General features: G+C 34.3%; 1 protein-coding gene across 1 annotated transcript in view; it reads right to left on the bottom strand.

Annotated features, from left to right (window-relative positions):
• LOC147406356 (PPR containing protein) overlaps positions 1–19,716 on the bottom strand; it is a 40,504-nt gene extending 20,788 nt beyond the window's left edge. Inside the window, exons 1-9 of the mRNA XM_086432538.1 lie at positions 19,380–19,716; positions 18,976–19,161; positions 12,065–12,175; positions 11,688–11,779; positions 8,908–9,025; positions 8,426–8,767; positions 8,162–8,324; positions 6,056–6,179; positions 5,908–5,964 (exon numbers count right to left, since the gene is read on the bottom strand). Of these exons, the coding sequence (XP_086288664.1) occupies positions 5,908–5,964; positions 6,056–6,179; positions 8,162–8,324; positions 8,426–8,767; positions 8,908–9,025; positions 11,688–11,779; positions 12,065–12,175; positions 18,976–19,161; positions 19,380–19,716 (1,530 nt within the window). The remainder of the gene's footprint in view (positions 1–5,907; positions 5,965–6,055; positions 6,180–8,161; positions 8,325–8,425; positions 8,768–8,907; positions 9,026–11,687; positions 11,780–12,064; positions 12,176–18,975; positions 19,162–19,379) is intronic.
• Between the last annotated feature and the right edge of the window lie 3,927 nt (positions 19,717–23,643).

The raw sequence follows: 23,643 nt of genomic DNA, 5'->3' as shown, positions 1-23,643 counted from the left end.
TGAAGCCAAGGCCTTCCCAAGAGAATGTGGCATGCTCTCATTAGGACGATGTTACAAATAACCTCATTTTATATTGCCCAATGCTAAAAGAAAGAGAGCATTGTCTTGTCACATTCTTTTTGCATTCATCGTCCACCCAACCTATAGAATAAGTAGCAAAGTGTTGCATAGTGGGTAGCTTGAGTGCATCGACCATGTGACTTGAAATTATATTTTTCGAACTTCCACTATCTATAATTAATTAGCACAACTTGCCTTGCACCTTGCATGTAATTTGGAAAAGACTATGTCGAATTGAAGAATCAACATGTTGTATCGACAATAAGTTGGGAATAACACAACTTAGATGTTCACCTTCGTCCTCCTCATAAACCTCAAAGATGATAGCCACATCCTTATCAACATAGGGGTCATCTTCGTCATTTTCATAATCAGCCTCGACCACTAATGTTTGCTTCCTCAAGCACACTTCAGAGGAATGGCCTATTTTCCCACACTTCAAACACTTATTTTGCTTTGGATATGCATTGGGATTAGGTTATCAAGGTTTAGGAGGTGGAACTTGAAGTTAGAAACATAGTTGTTGTTGTCATAAGGGAGTTGAAGGTGGGATGGATAAGGTTGATGAGATGGAGGGGCAAATTGTGGATAGTTAGACATCCGATTGTTGGTACAAGAAGGGCGAGAAGAAGTACGAGAATCAAGCATAAAGGATTCTACTTTTAGGGCATTGTTTATGGTTGCGTGTAAGCTTGTGTATTGATACGTGGCCAATTTCTCTTGAATTCTTTTATTCAACCCATTGATGAAATGACCAATAGTTTGGTCTTCATTCTCTTAAAGTTCATTCCTAGAGATAAGGCGGGAGAACTTATCAACATATTCTTGTACACTTTGAGTACCTTTGCCCACAATTTTGTAAGTTGATGAACAAGATTTGGGTATAATCCGGTGGTAAGTATCGTTGCTTAAGCAATTGCTTCATGACTGGCCATGATTGCACTTGCCAAAAGCCTTAACGTAGTCAATCTCATTGGAGATGGTCCCACCAAGAGAAGGCTGCCCCGATTAGCTTAAAATCCATAAGTTTGACCTTTTTATCCTCTGCAATTTCCATATAATCGAAGAATCGTTCGACATCGGAGATTCAATCAAAAAAGTCATCAATGTGCAAGAGCCCATTGAAGGTAGGAATATCCACCTTAAGCCTATAGTCAAAAGATAGCTCTTGTTGTCCATTGTTGTGAAGATGTGGGGGTGCTTTATACATGAACACGCGTCCAACTTCCTCAAAATCATGGAAAGGCTGATTTGTGGGTGGGGGATAATGGCCCCGTCTTGCATCGACTTGGCAATGTGGGGGTGGGTGAGTATGGGGAGGGTTAGGGAGAACTCTATCATGGTCAAAATAGGGATATTTAGTTGGGGGAAGGGTAGTATAAAGATCCAATTCATCTATGTAATCCATATATGGGTTTGTTATGGTCCTTGAAGGGTCATTGAAGTTATTTCATGGGTTTTGAAGGGTATTTGGAGGATTAAGGTTAGGAAAAATATTTTGTGGGAGTGGATATGTGGTGTTAGAGGGTGAGGGATTGAAGGTATAGGAGTGATGCGATATGGCTAGAAGGTTGAGGGGTATGGTATAAGGTATGAAGAGTGGGGAGTGGTGCAGTTTGGGCAAAACCAAAATTGTGGGTAAGATTCTAGTTTCGAGGGAATTCGGCCTCTCTAGAAGAGTTTCTAGGGGTTGAATTATAAGGGGAATTGAGGGAGGGATAGTAGTAATCATTTAGGTCTTCATCTCAAAAGTTTTCTTACCTTTCTCCTTCTCAATGGTGTTGAGAACCATGTCTTGAACACGGGACTCCAACATGGCCATAATTTTGTTGGTGATTATTTCTTCAAACTTCTCCAATTTGGCTTACAATTGAGCTTCTAGATAAGATTTTGTGATAAAATCACCTTCACCAACCATCTTTTGTAGATCGTAGCAAGAGCTCTAATACCACTTGACGTAGCGCAAGCATGTGAATCAATAGAATTGATAGGTTGTGTTAAATGGAACACTCAAAATCAATTTGAATCAATAAATTCAATTGATAAACAAGCAATAACTTAAAAGAAAATAAAACATTAAGCAAAAAAGTAATAAAATGAGAAAAGATAATTGAATTAACAATTATTGAATTTTCGGATTTTGAGCTCCTTATATAGATAACTTCATCATAACAATTTCAAATCCTACTAAATACCAAAAATTAATTTCCTAATTTATCTAAAACATAATACTAACTTTCTAATCCTATTAGAATTCAAATTGACACTTATAAACACTTCTAATTATAACCTAAATAATAAAAACGAATTTAAAACAAATTAGAAACTAACAAGGAATTGTACTCCTAAAATAACTATGAAATAGAAATCTTACTAGAAATAGAAATCCCACTAAAACTCTAACTAGGATTGTAGATGTCCTACATCAAGTAATTTGGCATAAGGTTGCCTCTTCAGTTACTGCGTGGGTTTCTCCTTAGCCTGGGTGGTTGAACCATGCAGTGTATAATGTTGAGAAGATGGGTCAACCTTGATGGTCGAACCTTTTAGTGTTTGTAGAGGTTGTCAGGGGGATGGGTTGGCCTTGGTGGCTAAACCACCTAGTATGAAGGGACTCATTGATTGAGCCTCTTAAAAGTCAAAGGACTCATTGGCTAAACCTCTTAGGGTCAAGGGGCGCATTTGGCCGAACCATGTAGTGTGAAAGGAAGTTGGCCGAACCTTCTAGTGTGAAGGGACACATTTGGCCAAACCTTGTAGTATGAAGGGGCATAGTGGCCGAAACATATATCGTGGGACATGTTAAGAGGAGGAGGCGACCTAGTTGGTTGAACCACCTTTCATTGAGCACATTAAGGAGAGGGGTCGGTCAATGGGGCCGAACCTCCTAGTTGGTGCATGATAAAGGGTCAGCCAAGAGGGCCAAACCTTTTTGAGGGAACACATAGAGGGGTCGACCTTGTGGTCTGAACCTCATTGAGGGAATACGTAGAGGGTCGGCCTTGGGAGCCAAACCTTCTTGAGGGAACGCATAGAGGGGTTGACTTTGGGGGCCAAACCACTTAAGAGAGCGAAGGGGGGGTCAGCCATGTTGGTCGAACACCTCCTAGAGGGAACAAGAGAAAGGTCAGCCAAGTTGGCCGAACCTCTTGGTGTGCATTATAAGGAGGGACGGACTAAAGAGGTTGAGGCCTTGTTCATTTAAGCTTCAAGAGCTAGCTTTTTTTGTTTTTTTTTACTTTAAAGCCAAAAAAGCCAGATAAATGATGTTCGTTTGGGCTTTTTTGACTCCCGCGGATTTCAATCGAAGCCCTAAAGCAACTCCTGAAAAAAGTTATCCAAAAAGGACTTCTTCAAATGGCTTTTGCGGGAAGTCAAAAACATAAAAACGACTTTAGTTACCAAAATACCCTTCATCTTTAATCAAATTTCCAATCAAACTTCACCTTAAAAAATGAAATGAGATTACTAAAATACCCTTCATATTTATCAAAATACCCTTCATCTTCCAAAATACCCTTTATCTTTAATCAAATTTACAACCAAACTTAACCTTAAAAAACAAAAGGAGATTACCAAAATACCCTTAATCTTTTATCAAATTTCCAACCAAACTTAACCTTAAAAAATGAAAGGGAATTACCAAAATACCCTTCATCTTTACCAAAATACCATTCATCTTTAATTAAATTTCCAACCAAACTTAAGCTTAAAAAACAAAAGGAAATTACTAAATACCCTTCATCTTTATCAAAATACCCTTCATCATCCAAAATACCCTTCATCTTTACCAAAATACCCTTTATCTTTACTACCAAGACCAAAAGTAATTCATCATCACTACTTTATTACCAAAACACCCTTCATTTTTATGTGGATATTGGTTTGTGTATTATGCAAGTATTTTCTTTATCAGAAAATTTTTCATATGTTCATTTTTAAGAGGAGATGTTATCGAAATTTCAATAGACTTATAAAATTAATAAATTTATTTAAATTAAAAATAATTATTTTTTAATTTTTTAATATAAATTTATTGTATATATATATATATATATATTTAGTGTAATTATATATTTATTAAGGTATTCTGCTCATTTTTGGTGCATTCTGGGTGCATGATCAACATTAAGGGTATTCTGGTCATTTTACCAAAATCCAGCAATAAAAAGCTATCAAACAAACATCAATTTCTGACTTATGTGCTTCTGCAATAAACAAGCTTCTGCTGGATGTGGCTTTTCAGGCTCTGGGGTTCTACTTCTTCCAGAAGCCAGCTTCTAGAGCTGGGCTTCTGTAAAGAACAGACCCTGAACCTCTTGGTGTACTAGATAGGTGGTTCAGTCAAATTGGACGAACCTCTACTTGCTTTTTTGGACCAAATCCTTAGGGTTCAATTTGATTTGGTTATATTTGATTACCTCGATTTGGTAACTTTGCTAATCCTTAGGAAGGGGATATTTTTGGTTCCTACAGAAAATTTATCAAATTTGTTGGATCGCGATCGGACCCTTAATTAAATTTGGTTTGATCATCTTATGTTTAATAATATATATTCTTAATTATCTTAATTTATCCATCGAGCTTGATCAATTAATCAATTTGGTTTGATTTTTAAAACAATAAATGAAAAGACTTTAAAATTAGTAAGGGACAAAAGTGATATTTAAATAATGTTACATAAAAAGAGAAGGGTAAATTGACATTTATAGAAAGAAAAAGGAGGGGGGGGGGGGACACAATAGGGTTTGTTGAAAAAGGTGAACAGTAATAGAGGTCGGCCTTCAAATCTTCTCTCCCCCCTCTATATTTGAAGCTGTGAACAGTGTTTTAGAGGAGTTTCCTTCATTTTAAGGACAGTAGGAGTTTGGTTCAGACGCCTTCATTTCTAAATATAGAGATTTGAAGGACGGTTGCAGTTGCTCTTAGTGATCAAAACGTTACAGGAACTTTCAATCAGAGAACTTACAGCTTGGACTAGGCAAACCTGAAACCTCAGTCTGACAAATGGCTACTTACAGGCTAAGTTTGGGAGGGAGGTGTTCTAGACGTGGGTCACAAAATGGATAACAAAGCCTACAGCACGGGCCCCATTGAAAAGGGTGGATCCCCTAAGCATGAAATTCCAGGATGAGCTACATTATCTAATACTGCTTAGGGGGACCACTAATAATCATAGTGGACTGAATTTATTGACTTTTTTTTTATCTCTTTTTTTTACTTTTCTTTTTTTATTCAGTTAATTTATTGACTTCAGAAAGAAGAAAAAGAATTGAAGGATGAGCTACATTATCTAATACTGCTTAGGGGGATCACTAATAACCATAGTGGACTGGAGATATGTCTCATGAATCTATTGACTTTATTTTATCATTTTTTTTTTTTTTGATTGGATAATTTATTGACTTCAGAAAGAAGAAAAAGAATTGAATTTCAAATGCAATCAATGAAAAAATCTGAGTAATAAATCCAGCTAAATATTTAGAAAGGGGAAAACTTTAAGAGCTTTCCCCTTGTTGTTGAGCTGAACTTATGGAAGTGAGACCTACCATTGAATGGATAACACGTAGGAGGTTATTCGCATCAATAATTAATCAGATTGGATGAGAGAAAATATTGTTGGTTGTCCATGAAGAGAAAAAGATTTTACGCTACCATTCCGTTATTGAGTTAGGACAAGGACCCATCAAATGGTGGTTCACGTCCATAAGAATGTGTTCCATATATTATGCTCTATGCAACCTGGATGATTAATCATCACTTCCAGAGAGAAAAAAAATCCTAACTTGACAAGAAATCTTGAATAAAAAACTTGATAAGCTTAAGAGAAATTATTACTTCACTTACAGGACGGAATCCTTGGGCAGAAGCCATTACAGAAGAATTATCTGTGCCAGAGAAAGCCTGAGCACATGCAATCAAATGATAAAATAACACCATCATTATTGAAGCTGACAAAGAAAAATATATTCTCAAATAGGAGTGTCAGACTTACAGGCAACAAAGGGATGTTAGCCACAGAATGAGATGCAACGCGCCTGTACTTATGCCTGGGTGAATAGAATTTATAGTCCCGAGATGAAACAGATACTTCATCCCGACCCGTCAACCGTTTGAACCTGGAAGTTGAGTATGTTTGTTACATGAAAAATATAAAGAGCTCAACTTAAAACCATCATCAACATCAAAGCCTTATCCCAAGGATTTGGGATCAGCTAAACGATTATGTTCCTCCATTCCACTCTGCCCTGTTATTTGAAAGTTTGTTCATATCTGCTTTCACCATCTCCAACCCCGTTCTTTTGAGTCTAAAGAACTTGACTTCAAATCCAATCCAGTATTTCAGTTCAGATTTGTATGGACAAGTGGACAAACTATAAGGGACCAATACGAAGAAAATTGCAAACTATAAATGCAAAGAATTGACAAAATACATAATCAGTTTTTGTTACAAGTAAATAGAATGCTAATCTAGAAATCCAATCCAGTATCTCAATTTAGATTGTCACAATAACAGCAACCAATATGATAGAAAAGTACTAATTATACTTGCAAAGAGGTTAAAAAATGCCCATTCAGTTTTTCTGGTAGCAAAATTGTCCCCAATTTCTCAAGATATTTACATTCGTGCACACTATAGTTAAAACTGAACTCATTATTTTACCATCTTTTGACCATTCTAGCCCTTCAAATAGGGTGTAAACAAGAGGGGGTTTCCTTACTTCTGTACAACACATAAACCTCAAATTATATATCTAAAGAGAGAAGGGAAAAACAAAACCCCAAAATTACATCATTATTCTTCTATATCTATTTTCTATCATTTTTCTACAATTTCTCTTTTCCTTTTGAGGTTAAAAAAGCTTCACATAACCCTCAAATAGGGTGTAGACAAGAGGGAGTTTCCTTACTTCTTGCAACACATAACCGTCAAATTATGTATCTAAAAAGAGAAGCAAAAAAGCACAACCCTAAAAATACATCATTATTCTTCTATTACTATTTTCTATCATTTTTCTACTATTTCTATTTTTTCTTTTTTAAGGTTAAAAAAGCTGCTGAACTTGCTTATGTTCATATTTGTAAAAATTAACCCTACACGAAGATGCCATAACCTATCATTCAAGGGTAGCATTTCAAGCGAGACCTCGGTCACAGCATGCATTCCAACGATTGCCTTTTCCTTTTTGATTGTGATGACAATTGTGAAGACAAAGCCAAAGGAGATAAATGAGGATAAATTGTGAAGAAACTCTTTTTGAATGTTGAAATGTCTTAAAAATGAGGGAAACAGAGTACATGTAAAAATTCTCACGTTTGCATGTTCATGCTTCAGGCAAGGCTGATGATTATGTATCATAAGAATGCTGGCTCTGTGACCTTGACCATTCCCATATTAGTTAGATATAGCAGTTTGTCAACCCTCTGATTGCCCCACTCATCCTCTTCTCCAATGTTATGTCCTTAAGCATATGCTCTTCATTATAGTTTACAATTTAGATTAGAACAATTGATTGCCCATAAGGTAGAGATAGGTATATAGTCACTATTCGCGTCCATTCAAAGGTATCAGATTGCGACCATTTCCTATACCAAACACAACAGTGGTGCTAAGAATATGAAATATAAGTTTCCATACATTCAAATCAGGAACTAAATTACAAATGTGTAATTCATAAGTATGCATCCAATTCGGATAACATGAAAGAATAACAATCCATCTTTCTCACTTCCACTCCATCTCCCAGCAAATTAAGTATTTCAGGTGTGAGAAAGAGACACAAGGGGGTCAAAATCATACAAAACGTCCAGAATGCAAACTATGGACACGCATGCTTCATATGTGACAAGTGCGGCAGCAGCATCTATAGACGATCTACTAATCAACACATTACCCAACATGTAGGTTCAATGATTCTTTAGCATTTATCAAAGAAAATTCCACATTAAAAAATTTATAGAACAATCCAAACAAATCCTTAACCATATATTAAGAGTAAGATCCCTCTCCAAAAAAATTAATAAGCATATGTTTGTTTAACGAAAGAATTATGCCAAGGAAGATACACAACATAGAAAATAATGTAAGGTCCCCTCTTACCACTCTGCATCCTCCACAGGCATACTACTTGGTTTTTCAACAATCACCAAACCATTGACTACTACAAAACGGACCCGCTTCTCTTCTTGTATGACTAGCTCTGGAAATCGTGTCCTCGTTTCAAGAGAGGTTGCCAACTCCCTTCTTTTGAATGTACAAGGTCCTGATAGTCAAGAATATTGAAAGTCAAGTCAAAACAAAAATAATTGAACGAAACAAAATAACATATTTCTAAAGCCTGTCAATAAAATGACTTTGCAATACCTTTCCTAGGAAATTTTCTCGCTAGCCTTCTATACAAACCACCAGCTGCCTCAAGAGCTACCCCAATGGTCTTTTCACGAATCCCATTCAAGGAGGCAAGCCTCATATTTGCATCATTGACCAACGTCTCATACAAATTTGCCACATACATCAAGGGCAACACAAACCTTGGATCCCCTTCATATTGAGCTTCCTTTGACTTCCTCTTATGTAGTTTCTCTTGCCCGGATTGGCCATTGTAATCTACCTCGGAATCCACAACTTCAATTATGTGCTCGTTAATAAAATGGTCTACAATAATTTGCAAAAATCTTCCTCTTGCATTTTCGATCGGCAAAATATCTGTTTTAAAGTTTTTTCAGATTTGTTAGACTCATTTGAGATGATAAAATTTCAGATATGTCCATTGTGCAGTGAAATAGGATTCCAACATGAAATAATTAAGAATCCAATTCAAACAAATAAATAAGTTTGAAAGTCACCATCAATGGCCAAAGTATCATACGTTGGCCTGGAAGTATTTTCGAGACCAGTTCGATCTTCTTCCACTCCAACATCATGAATCGGTAACGAATTCCTATAGGAGTGATGTATGCAGTCCTGATATGTAGAAACTTCATAAGTAAATCTCAATTACGTGAGCCCCAAAACAAACACTACCATTATGTAGCACAATCGGAATAGTTTAACTTATTCACATAGTATGCGTTCAAGTGGCCAACCGAAAAAATGTATGTGTGTATACGAAATTGGAATTTTAGAGAAATTTTAACTGTTCTAAAGAATTTTTTTTCTTTTAGTTTTCATTTTACTTCAACTCGATGCACTAAATGACCAAAAAAGAAAATCTTTGAAAAAGGAAAACTTTTCTAAAAAAACACCAATGTCCTATATATGTATAGGGTTGACAATGGGTCACACCCTGGCACAGTCCACCATGGACCAAAGTCGGGTAAAGGATGTAGGCCCAATTTAATTATCAAGAAGTCCAAGGGTCATGCTTCAAATTCACACCCGTCGAGGGGTCCATTCCACAATCTTGAACCTCACCAACTAAACAAAACCACCAAAATAGGGGGGGTTGTGAACCTCACCAACTCCAAATAACTTACTTTTTCTGGAGATTGATGTGAAGCCCAAAGATTGCCTCAAAGCAACAAAGTAGAACCCTCAAAAACTTATTTAATCCTTAAAGTGTTGTCTAAAACACAATCGTATCATCTGCAAACTAAAGATGGGAGACCAAAGGACCGTTCTCACTAACCTTGAACCTTGACAAAGGTCCAATGTTGACAGCCCTAGATAATAGTCTACCCAGAGCCTCAACTACTAAGACAAATAAGAATGGCGAAAGAATATCACCTTGTCTCAAACCTCTCAAGCTCCTGAAAAAACCAGTTGGACTCCCATTAACCAAAATTGAGAAAGAAACCGTTGAGACTAGGGCTGGCAATGGGTCGGATAATATCCGCTTACCCGACTCATTCTACCTGAGTTATTCGGGTATGGGTACAAAAAATTTATACGATTAAGAATTCGGGTTAATTTATCCGCCATTATTTTTATTCGAATTTTTTTAGGATCGGATATGGATATGCATCATATCCAACCTGAATATCCATTTATCTGAGTTTAACACGGTAAATCCACAATAAAATATGTGTATAACCCAAAATTAAGGTTTTCCATCATCTTCTCAATGAGTTATATATATACGACTTGGATATCCGCTTGAAATTTAGGTACAAGTCGGATACGGATATCCTTTAAAAAAGTAGATAAATAGTCAGATATGTGCATCATTAGCATAAGTGGGTAAAAAATCAGATATGGATAATTGGATGTAATGTTGGATAAGGGTGTGGAAATAGCTTCATCCAACCCATTGCCAGCCCTAATTGAGATGACTTCATTATTCACCCTATCCACTTCTCTCCAAACCAAATCCTACCCATCAAGTACCCCAAGAAATCCCAACTCACATGGTCGTAAACTTTCTAGGGGTCATTCTTGCCCACTAGCCCCAAATTCTTTTCCTTCAACCTAGAGTCAATGCACTCGTTAGCGATGAAAACCCCTAAAGATTACTTGAATTAAAAATTCTAAAACCACCAATTAAGTAAATAAAATGAAGTTCTCCAAGTGAATTTGATATTTTGGGCAATGCTAACATAATTCCTCCTTAAAATGGGAACTTGTTGATAAAAAGTTCTAATTACTTGTGATTGAGGAAATGGGGCAGGCACATCCATGGTTTCAAACCCCAGTATCTCATCTCGTCTCACCCCCCACCGATATCAAGTTGACTTGTCTAAGTCATCTGGTCTCGGAAGAGTCAACCCATTTTAAATCAATTAAAATTTACTTATTAATATAGCTATGCTATTAATATATAATTAGGTCCCCATTGCCTCCAAGACTTGGGCGAATCTCCTACCTATGTAAGGTAGGGGTGTCAATGGATAGTCGAAAATTCAAATCCGATTCGAATTCGAATTCAAAAAATCGGATATTATTCGAAATTTTCAGATATCGGATTTGAATTCGGATAGTTTTATATATTCGAATCCTTATCGGATACAGATTCGGATTTAACATTTCAAATCCGATAATATCCAATTCAAAATAATATATAATATATATTATTTTATTTGATTTATTTTTTATATAAATAATATAATATATATTATTTTATTTGATTTATTTATTTATATACATACTATAATATATAATAGGTTTTTTAAATAATAAAAAATCAATTGGATAAGGAAAATTTATGTTTTTTTTCAATATACAAATTATTCGAATTCTAATCAAATATTATCTGATATCCAATAGGATAATCAGATTCGAATTCGGATATCAGATAAAATTTTTGGATTTGAATATTGTTGTATCCAAACTGATAAGCATCCGTTGACAACCCTAATGTAAGGTAGAGTTTACAACCATGGTTTTAAAACTCATCCGAAACCGAGACGTATCGCCCGAATTAACTCGGTATTGAAGCTGAACGAGACCAACTCACAAGTCACTTTTTTGATCGAGATTTAATACCCCACATTCAATTTTTTTATTTTTTTTGAACGAGATGTCTCAAACGTATCGAAAAACTCGTCCGAGTCGTCGGGCCTGGACAAGACCAGCCATGAAACCGAATTTTAAAACCATGTTTACAACATAAACAATTCAAATTAGGGTACTAGATCATGAACAAAATCAAAACAGATAAACACTTGAGGAATCAAAAATTCAAACTCACAACAGAATTTGACTCATCATCATTATCCAAGTTATCTCCAGTCCCATCATCACCACGATCCACATCGTCATCATCAATGCCTTCGATCTCCCCTGTTTGGGCATCCACTGTGTTGATTAAAGAATCGATGCTGAAGAGAACTCCCCCAACCCAAAACCCTAAATCACAATAAACTAAACCTTCACTACAGTCTTTTGACTATAAACCCTAGAACAACCAAATCTCAAACTTTCTTCTTCTTTAGGGGAACCACAGTTCTGCAAGTGAAAAGTTCAGGAATTAGATGAGACATGAAAACTATTTCCCGCGTTTATGTTTATTTTTCTTTGAAGAAAATTTAAATAAAAACTAACGGTCTCTAAATGAATTTTCCAAACCTGTAACCACACCTGAGCTTTCACATTCCAAAACCAGTATCCAAACCTCTCTTCGACCTCCAAAACCTACCTCCAAGCCGGCAGATCCATATTTATTATTTATTATAATACCTCAAATTGGTTGAAATGTGAGCGTTTTTTTCTGGAGAGCACTTCCAGAGATCTTCTGTGCATAGGCATGTTTTCTGTTGACATGTGGATGGACGAAGTTCATAAATCATATTAATAAAATGTTAGTTGCTCCTGCCAAGTTGTTTACTTTGCTTTAATGACATCCTCTTATATTTTAAAGGTAATTATTAAAGCACCCCATGAATTAATGAAGGTAACCCACATTATAATCGAATTGTTTTATCTTATATAGGTTAAAAGTTTTGGGATGGGGCTGGTTTTTTGTGAGAATGATCTCTACGATGAGCAGATCATCCTCACCAAAAATCAGTCCATTCTGAAATTTCTAACCCAATCAAAATAAGTTCAAAAACCATTCATCGTCCATTTTTTTTTTTTTTTTGTAAAGCAATTTTGATTGGGTTATAAGTTTTGGAATGAGTTGAATTTTTGTAAGGATGATCTCCTCATCATAAATATTATCCTTACAAAAAATTAACTTATTTTAAAACTTTTAACCCATATAAGACAAAACAATTTGATTATGTGTGGATTGCTTTTTTTTTTTTTTTTTTTTTTTTTTTTTAACGAAGGGTATCCGGGCCAACTTTCGCGCACCAGACTAGTCCCTACACCCCGCACTCAGGCTATACCCCACTACGTGGCCACCAAGATTTTTTATGGGTAGTGGGATTTGAACTTGAGACCATAGAAAGAACAGATTCCTTAGCCCCAAGTTACAACCATGGGGTGCTTTTATAATTGCCCATGTTTTAAAATGAAAAAAGAACAGAAATGGTATCGCCACTATTAATTTTTTAAGTAAAATTTGCACACTTGCAAAAATGAGATGGCACTTCATAAATAAAGAAATGAAATGGCACTCTAAAGATAAAGAAAACAACTTGCATACTATTTTTTTTTTTTTTTTAATGTTAGGTTATCCGAACTTGATGGTCCAACGAGCGGGATAAGGAAATATCTCGGCCAAATCCCCCAAGTATATACAATATCTCACAAACCATACATACCAAGCAAGGTATAGATATATCCATGTGGGTGGCCAATAGAGGGACTTGAATTCAAGCTATCCCTTTTTAGAGGGGGGTCCTGACCGCTACACCCAATACTCATTGGTTACTTTCTATACTAACTAAGGAAAGTTTATTAATTGTGTCAGCTTGAGCCATCCAAAACATGATCTAATGCCATGGGATTATAAAGGAAAAAATTCTAAGAATGTTGAAAAAAAATAAAAAAAAGTTTCACTATTGAATTTTAATTTTAAATCAGAGAATTTAATAGTTGTCTATTTTCAATATCTTGGAACAAACTCAAAAAAAAAAAAAGTTTTTTTTTTTTTCTTAGTATGAATTTTTTTCACAAAATATAGAAGGTTGTGGTGTTGGATTTCCAATGTGATAATCCATGTGGGCCCAAGGACCCTAAGTAAGATTTGAAATTTTATTATGTTTGTAAGGCTAGCCTTGTTTTGAATGGCAAGATACCTTCTAGAATAGAATAGTCCTCCAAACTAAGTAAAGCCCAATTTAAGACATGGAGTTACATAGAGGTGTTAATTGAAGCTGATGATCCCTTAGTTCAGCAATATAGGGATTAGCCCTCCTCACAAAATAAAGGTTAGGGCCTTCATATCCAGCATGTAAGGTAGGGTCGGACTCAATAATTTTCAAGCCCATCAAATCCTGATAAGGCTAGGACTTAATAGTGGGAAGAGTCTGCTACAATATTTTATGGGAATATTATTAATATATTTAATTAGATTAATATTTTTTTAATAAAAATAAAATATATTGTATAATTATAATTTAACTCTTATCTACAAAAATTGTAGGTTAGTAAGACATTAATTTCATATTCAATTGGATAATTTTCAAGTGCAGAAAGATAAATTTGAATAGGTACATTTTTTTTAATAATTATAAATATAGAAACCACCCCAAGTCAAGCCCAAAACCTTAGAACCGAACTAGTGCTCAGTCAACTTAGGCCCAATAGGAGTTGGGCCAGTCTAGGTAAAACCTGCCTCTTTAGGGGTAGTTTAGGGCTCAATCAAGCCCAGCCCAAACATGCCCATTAACAGCCATAGAGCTAAACTGGTTGTCATCGCCGAATCACTTCTTTTTACACTAAATTTTTGTTTAGAAACAATGGATGTACAGTGGGGGCAGTGGGGGCAATGCGTTGTTGCGACGGATAACAACAGTGAAAAATAAAACTCGCCACTACTTGCCCCCACGGAAGACAAAATCGTGGCTCCGCCCTTGTTTAGAAACCTAGCATACAAACATCTTATTTATAATATAAAAAAATTAAAAAGGGAATGACTAGTTGCACACCACCCAATACCAATTGCACTCCATCACTTAAATATTTTTCTTTGCACTTAATTTAGATGATTGCACTCCAAACATAATAAAGAAAATGTTGCACTTCTTTGTTGTTTTTATTTTCTTTCTTCTTCAACCATACTCACAAAAATTATTGTTGGTTCAAAAATTTTTGTAATTAATTCTTGCTTATCTAGCAAACATGTTTGCATTACAATTCACTGAGTCGGCAGTATGAAGTCATGAGAATGTGAATAAGCCTTAAACCATAGGTCACCATAATGAAGTGCAATTAATAGGCTAAAATAGAGATTATAAAAAAAAAAATTTTTTTTTAACTTTGTGTGCAACCAACAACTAGTCAAAATATTAGCAAATACCGAAAACTTTAAGTGGAAATAGAGCACGTGCTATGTTTTAGAAATATTTATATCTAAACCGTTGAATCTATGTTTAATCTGACGAACGAGCTTGTTTGTGCGGATGTGAGTAAGTTTATGCGTCTATGAATCTTGACCCATATATTACAATTTACGCCTAACATTATCATTTTTAAGGAGGTGTTTCAAATTTTGGTGAAAATATAGGGACGTGAAATAAATTCAAAACACCCCATGTCTTGTAACGAGGAGGGTTCCTTCAAAGTCAGACACTAAAATATCAATCCAACCCAATGATTGAAGGACAAGAAATCACATCAAGCGTGGGTGACATGCACCATAGACATATCATATCTCCATGAAAATATTATAATATGAATACGATTTTGGTGACATGCAATATAAACATATTATATCTCCACGAAAATATTAAAAAATGAATGTGATTAGTAAAATATGAAGTGCACAAACATTAAAGAGGAGCCAACGTCCATATTATTAATAAAAATATAAAGAAATTTACCCGATAGAACTAATTGTTGCACTTTTATTATAAAGATTCTTTTGAAATTCTGACAACTCTAAAGAAATCGTACTTTACGAAGTCTGTTACACAACAAACCTTTAAATGGGGATCTACGTCATAAAATTCAAATTGATGTGATTAATTTATTACTTAACATACTTTGGAGTGTATCTGAGCTGAATCAATTTGTGGCATCCAAAAACATGATTTGATGCGACAGAGTTATAAAGGACAAAATTCTAAGAACTTTGTGGGAAAAAAAAAAAAGTTACTTTTTATCATTGAATTGTAGTTTCAAATTGAGAGTTCGGTAGTTATCCATGTTCAACACCTTCGATTAAACTCAAAAAAGATTTTTAAATCTTTTTATATTTTGAATCTAAGTTTTTCCATGAAATCTAGAAGATTGTGGTGTTGGATTGCCAATTTGACGATCCATGTGGACTAACGGCCCTTGATAAGGTTTGAAATCTAACTAAGTCATGCTAGCTTGATTAATTCCCAAAGAAAGGTTTGTTCACGTAAGAAACTTGATAACCATGTTCAACCCCTTCAATTAAACTCAAAAAAGATTAAAATTTTTTTTTAAAATTTTGAATCTGAGTTATTCCATTAAATCTAGAAGGTTGTGGTGTTGGATTGCCAATTTGACAATCCATATGGACCCAACAACCCTTAATAAGGTTTGAAATCTAACTAAGTCATGCTAGCTTGATTAATTCTCAAAGAAAGGTTTGCTCACGAAATAACCTTGATAAAGTAGGCGAGTTTTTGTAATAAAATTGCAACATATAGATTTGCTGGTAAATCGCTCAAATATATATTATTGAAATGTAAAGATAATAATTTTATTTGTTACTTTATAATTGCATTTTAGAACTCAAGAACACGTCTAAGCTTCAATGTTCGTTGAATCTAGTCAACTCGGAATAGTTAAATAAAAATATATTAATTTTATTAAAACATCTTTAAAAAACATTTTAAAATTTAGGATTATCTCTATTATTCATCGTTGGATAAAAACATTAAATATAATATATAAAACTCGATAGCTTCCAATCAACTAAAAACACATTCGACATGAAAGGTATGATATTTACATTTAGAATATTCCCAATCGTTTACTCAAATTATTCTCATTTAATGATGATGATTGTCTACCCAATTGCATCTTCATTCTATATAAGTTATAATTTGAAAAGGTGCACTAATATCGTCCTTAAATTAAAAAATTATGTTTTATGTCTCAAATGAAAAATTAGTATATTTTAGGGCATGAGGGTTGGATTGTTGGTTAGTGCCCTGAGACATTTTTATTTTTAAATTAAGGAAATTGAATGGTCCTTGACGCTAACTTTTCTTTTTGATCAATCTTTAACTTTTAGGGGTGAGCTAAATAGTCCATTTAGTAAATCCCACTTTTCTAATCATTCCAATAACCCCACTCTACACATTTCTCGTGATTGAAATGTCGAAATTGTCCTAATCATTCAAAGTCTTCATTTTCATCGAAAAAAAAATTAGATTTCCGACGTCCCAGTCAATTTTTGGAAACCCCATTATGATGAAAATGATTTGAGAAGGAAGAAAAAGTCATTTTCAAGCATTTTGAAGATGTAAGTAAAAAATTACTCAAAAAATGAAACTAAATAAATTTTAGGAAAAATTATCAGAAAAAACCTAATACAACAATTATTTAACAAAAAGAATCTAATTTATTAAAAATTACAAAAACGATAATAAACCGACCATTGAATGACCGATTTTTTCTCTCTCCTCTTTCTCTTTCTCTTTTTTATTTTTTAAATAAAAAAATTGAATTTTTAAAAAAAGAAATGGCCATTCAATGGCCGATTATTTCTCTTTCCTCTTCTCTCTCTCTTGTTGATTTTTTAAATAAAAAAATTGAAATTAAAAAAAAAAGGTCATTCAATGTCTGGATCTCTCTCTCTTTTTTTATTTTTTAAATAAAAAATCAAAATTTTCTCTAGTGACCATATTTTTTCTCTCTCTTCTCTTTAAATCCGTTGACTAGCCAATCAAGGGCCGAATTCTCCTTCTTACAATTCGACCATTACCTAGTCGTTTTTCTTTTTCAATTCAGACCGTTACATAGCTGTTTTTTAGTCGTTTTTTTACCATTATACTATAGTATATATATAGATATATAGGGAAATGTTTAGCACCAAACATTTTGGCAAAATATTTTTTCATTACATGGTTAGAAGTTTTAGAATGGGCTGATTTTTGGTGAGGATGATCTCTACGGTGAGAAGATCATCATCACCAAAAATCAGCCCATTCCAAACTTCTAACCCATGTAAGACAAAAATGGTTGGCTAAAATGTTGGCTAAAATGTTTGGTGTTGAACGGGACCCATATATATATACATATCTCATACACTTATTTTTTTACAATTCTTCTGTTGATTCTCTCATAATTCTTATTATTTTGATTCTTTAATAATTTTTCTTTTTTTTATTCTCTCACAATTTACATCGAATATGAATTCAAGAGCAATTATTTGTCGATATGACGGTTCTGTTGAAGGTATCACGTATATTGGTGGAAATACATGACTTTTATCAACTTCATCAGAAATTACATATGCGGAGTTAAAAGCTCTTATTATTTTAATCTGCAATATTCAACAACAATTTTCAATAAGGTCAGTTATCAATTTAGATAATGAAAATTTTTTAATTGATATTTTTTATCAATGAACTTGAGAATATATATTAAATTATAATCAAAATTCTTAAAGTACAATTATTTTTGTGATACAACATAAAATTTTGTAATGTATCAATCAAATTATGGTCAAGGTGAACCTAATTCTTCAAATCAATATCAAAATACTGATATTGACCATAATATTACATACAATACAATGTAACAAAAAAACTACCAACAAAGGAGGAAGCAAAAAACAAAGATATTTGTACTGAATACAAATAACTTTTATTCTAAATAAAATGAATAATCTATTATAAGCTAAATAAATATTCAAAAAGTTCCTAAAAAATCTCAACTAACATCACGTTGAGTTTATTTTAGCTAAATAAAATGACATTAACGTTTAAATGCATAGACCAAATCAACTTCTAAATAAATGGAAAGATTAAAATGAATTTGACTTATTCAAATAGCATAACTCTGCAACTTTGGACAGTGAGTTGCACTAATTTGCAACACTCCTCTTAGAGCGCAAACGTACTGTCAACAACACCAAATGTACTTCTGAACACTTCAAACTTGGCTTTGGTAAGGGCTTTGGTAAATATATCAGCAACCAATGTGTTTTGTGCGAGCATGAAACACTGGATTTCCAACAAGTTTAATTGCACTTTCGTTGTCACACATGAATGGAAACTGGATAATCCAAAGTAGAAAAAAATTCTTCAATAAGCCTCTTAAGCCAAATACACTCTTGAGTAGCCATAGTAGCTGCTACATATTCAACTTTACAACTTGAAAGGGCAACAGTGGTTTGTTTTTCACTGCACCATGAGATAGTTGTTGAACCTGTATTGAAATAGTACCTTGTTGTGGAGCGCCTACATTTACGTCACCAGCCCAATCTGCATCTACAAAACCAGTAAAAAGGAATGGTGTATTCTGTTTATAGAATAAACCAAAATTCAGAGTGTTCTTTACATAGCGAAGAATCCTCTTTGCCGCAATTAAACGACCCTCATATGGTTTATCCATAAATTGAGCAATGACACCTACAGAATAAGAAATGTCAGGCTTTGTGACAGTTAAATAAATTAAACTACCAACAAGTTGTCAAAAAAGTGTTACATCTTCCAATCGTTTTCCTTCATCTTTAGTTAACTTCAAGCATGGCTCCATAGGAGTAGTCATTGCTTTTGACTCCCCTATATGAAATCGGTCCGATAAACTTGCTGCATATCCCTTTTGATAAACAAAATATCCACCTGACTTTTCAACCTCCAAGCCAAGAAATAGTTAGATTCTCCCAAACTCTTCATTTCAAAGCAAAGAGACAAAGCATCTTGAAGACGAGTAATTTCGGCATCGTCATTACCCGTAATGATCATGTCATCAACGTAGAGAAGGAGCATTGTGTATATTGAGGTGGTCTTCTTAATAAATAAACTCGAGTCTGCATTTGAAGACTTGAACCCACAGAACTCAAGGTATTGAGCAATTCTACTGTACCAAGCGCGTGGAGCTTGCTTGAAGCCATACAAGGCCTTTTTGAGTCGACACACATAATCTGGAAATCCCTTAGAAATAAATCCACATGGCTGCTCCATAAAGATATCTCGATCTAGCTCCCCATAAAGGAATGCATTCTTCACGTCTAATTGTCATAACTTCCAACCCTTGCAAGCAGCTAGTGAAACAATTGTTCGAATTGTCACCATTTTAGCAACAGGACTGAACGTCTCCTCATAATCCAAACCATATTGTTGAGAAAAATCATGAGCAAACAAGACGAGCTTTATACATTAGATGTACCATCAGCCCTTTTCTTCAACTTGTAAACCCATTTGCAAATAACTAATTCAACATTCTTCGGCTCGGAACAAGTTCCCATGTGCAGTTCTTGTTTAGAGCTGATATTTCCTCCCGCATCACTTCTTTCCATTCAAAAATACCTATCATTTGCAAATAACTAATTCAACATTCTTCGGCTTCGGAACAAGTTCCCATGTGCAGTTCTTGTTTAGAGCTGATATTTCCTCCCGCATCACTTCTTTCCATTCAAAAATACCTATAGCTTCATTGTAGGACTTGGGTTCATTTTCACATGAATCACCCATTAGAAAACAAGACACAACAGAGGATTTTCACATGCATCAAATGAAGAAAGGTGACAGATCAGAGGTGCCCCTATTTGTATTTGCATCAATCTGATGTGATGAAATTTCGTTAAACACCACATCATGAGAAACAACAACTTCCTTTGTTTCTGGATCCATACATCTCCACCATTTCCTGTGAGTGTCATAACCAACAAAAATACAACGCCTTACCTTCAGGTCAAGTTTAGATCGTTTATTTTTTGAAACATGAACATAACAAACTGATCCAAAAACTCAAAAATAACTCATATTCGGTTTATGATGATATAAAGCTTCAAAAGGAGATGAATCTGACCCCACCCACGGAGGTAAACGATTTACAAGCTGACTGAATATCTACTGCCCACAACTCTCTTGGAAGGTTCTTTGCATGCAAACCAAGACAAGCACATTGGATGTGACAGTGCCAATTTACGTTTCAACAACTCCATTTATTGTGGAGTGTCTGGACAAGTCATTTGGTGATGTATGTCATGTTCTCTGCAATAATACATAAATTGATCAGACATGTACTCTCCTCCATTATCGATGCGAAGATACTTTATTGGCAGTAAAAATTCCTTCTCCACCTGCTCCTTGAACTGAATAAATTTGGAGAGAGTCTCACTTTTATTTTTCAAAAATACACCCAAGTAAACCGAAAAGACTCGTCCACCAATAACCATCACATAGTGAAAATCAGAGTAGCTGAGTGTTCTAGTTGGTCCCATCAAATCTGAATGAATTAGTTGTAGTACAGCAACAACTCTATTATTTGAATTTGGGAAAAGGTGGCGGTGTGATTTTCCATATTGACAACCAAGACAAACCACATCATGGTAAATTTCCTTAAAGAGAGGAACTCCATTAAGAAACTTCTTTGTAGATATTTTCTGCAGCAATTGATAACCAACATGGCCCAATCGAGCATGACAAAGTGCTACACTTGCACTCTGACCTGTCTTTTCAACATATGCATCACTTGTAGACAATACATAGAGTAAATCTTTCCTCTTACCAATGAATGAAATATCAGCTTCAAGTTGTTTAATATTGGAATATTTTTCACATCTTTTGGACCAAAAAGAATATATCTCCCAGAGTCAACAATTTGAGAAACTGAAGCAAGATTCTTCTTTAAGCCCGAAACATGAACATCTTTGAGAGAAACACCACCAGCATTTGATGCATCAACATTAAAATGTCATTCTTTCACTACAGGATGTAATGAATTATCAATCGTCGCAATGACTCTTCTTCCATTATGGGGACGAACATTAGAGAGAAAAGAAATATTTTCCAGTGCATGGTGTGAGCAACCAAAATCAACAATCTACTCATCGCTATAGTCTATAGAAGCATTAACATGTACATTAACAGGTCGATCAATAGCTTCAATTGATAAACATTGTTCCCATGTGGGCTGTTCAGATTTGTTGCTTTCTTGTGTAATATTTGCTTCTACTTATTTGAGATTCACACGACAATTTGCTTTGATATGGCCTGGTTTCCCACACCAATTACACACCACCTTCACACGACAATCACGTTTGATGTGTCCCAACTTTCCGCACCTGTAACAACCTTTTAAATTGCCTTTGGACTGCCCTTCAGTTTTGGAATGCTTGTTGTCATCTGAAGAATGCTTGGAAAAAGAATTGCCTTTTGCTTTGTCTTTTGTATAAAGAACATCTTCCACCTGGGAGTGAGATTGCTTGTTGTTGTTGATCATTTGCTTCACCAACGCTTCCTGATTTGTGAGCAGATTCTCCAATTCAACAATAGAAGGTTGATTTAACCACCCTTGTATTGAAGAAATAAAGTGCATAAACTCCTTTCGCACTCCTCGAATGAGATAGCGACGTAAGCGAGCATCACTAACAGGTTCCTCCGTATCCAATTCTAAAATTTCAGCACACAAAGTTTTAACTTTCAAAAAATATTCTGAAACCGACAAATTACCTTGAGTCATCACACCAAGTTCATTCTCCAAGTACTGCAGCCTCATCGTGTTCTTTTGAGTGAATAACCTTTTAAGTGTGTCCCACACTTGCTTTGGTGACTTCATATCACGAATATGCTAAATGTACTCCTTGTTGATAGAAGTTTGCAAAGCAAATAAAGCTTTGCCGCATTTGATCTTCCACCTCCTTCGTGCCTCAGCATTTTGTGGCGTATCTTCTGGAATTACATCATTATCACCAGAGAGAAGATCCCACAAATCCTGTCCTTGTAGATAAGCTTCATACATAGCTTCCAATAACTATAGTTGTCACCAACAAGCTTGTCTACACAGATATTGCTTCCACCATTCATTTTCACTGAGTATTAAAATCAAACACGTGACAAGCAACCTAGCTCTGATACCATGTAACAAAAAAACTACCAACAAAGGAGGAAGCAAAAACAAAGATATTGTGCTGAATACGAATAACTTCTATTCTAGATAAAAATGAATATCTATTACAAGCTAATAAATACTCAAAAAGTTCCTAAAAAATCTCAACTAACACCACGTTGAGTTTTATTTTAGCTAAATAAAATGACACTAACGTCTAAAATGCATAGACCAAATCAACTTCTAAATAAATGGAAAGATTAAAAACGAATTTGACTTATTCAAATAGCATAACTCTGCAACTTAACAGTGAGTTACACTAATTTGCAACATACAACTCAACGTAATGTTGTAACACAAAATGATTTTGAGAGTGATGTAAATATTTATTGATAACAATTTGAGTTTGTCATCCGACGATGATGAAATATATTAGATATTTATATTGGTAAAAATTTTAATAATGTAATTGAATTACGAAAACATATAATTTCTTTAGCTATTACTTATAATTTTATAATAAAATATGTTATTAATAATAAAGAAAAAGTTATAGTTAAATATGATTTTTCAAACTGTGATTGGCACATATATGCAAAAAAAATTACAAATGGTGATTTATTTACTATATGTAAATTTAACACAACCCACACATGTAAGGATACAATGGACTCACGACCTTATCCTCAAGTCAGTAGTAACTGGATAAAGGATAAAATATTAACTCGAGTAAGAAATAATCAATTTTATTTTTTCCAATTTTTAATAATTGATATTAGAGGTGAATATAATGTATCTATCACATATATAAAAGCTGGAAAGCAAAGAAAAAAATTAATCATGAAATACATGGTTGTGAAGTTGAGGCATATAAAAATATTGAATATTATTGTTAAACTATTTTAGAAATAAATCTAGGAAGTTTTTGTTTTCTTAAAATTAGTCCAAATAGTCATTTCAACGTTTTTTTTTACATTTTTTAAAGTATATATAGATGATTTTAAAATGAATGTTTACCAATTGTAAGATTAGATGATACATTCTTAAAAGATAAATAT

This window comes from Akebia trifoliata, chromosome 3, assembly GCF_017979445.1.
Source record: "Akebia trifoliata isolate Shusen 1 chromosome 3, ASM1797944v1, whole genome shotgun sequence".
Lineage (NCBI taxonomy): Eukaryota > Viridiplantae > Streptophyta > Magnoliopsida > Ranunculales > Lardizabalaceae > Akebia > Akebia trifoliata.
The sequence above is the reverse complement of the archived record's forward strand: the minus strand, read 5'-3'. Positions and strand labels throughout refer to the sequence as shown.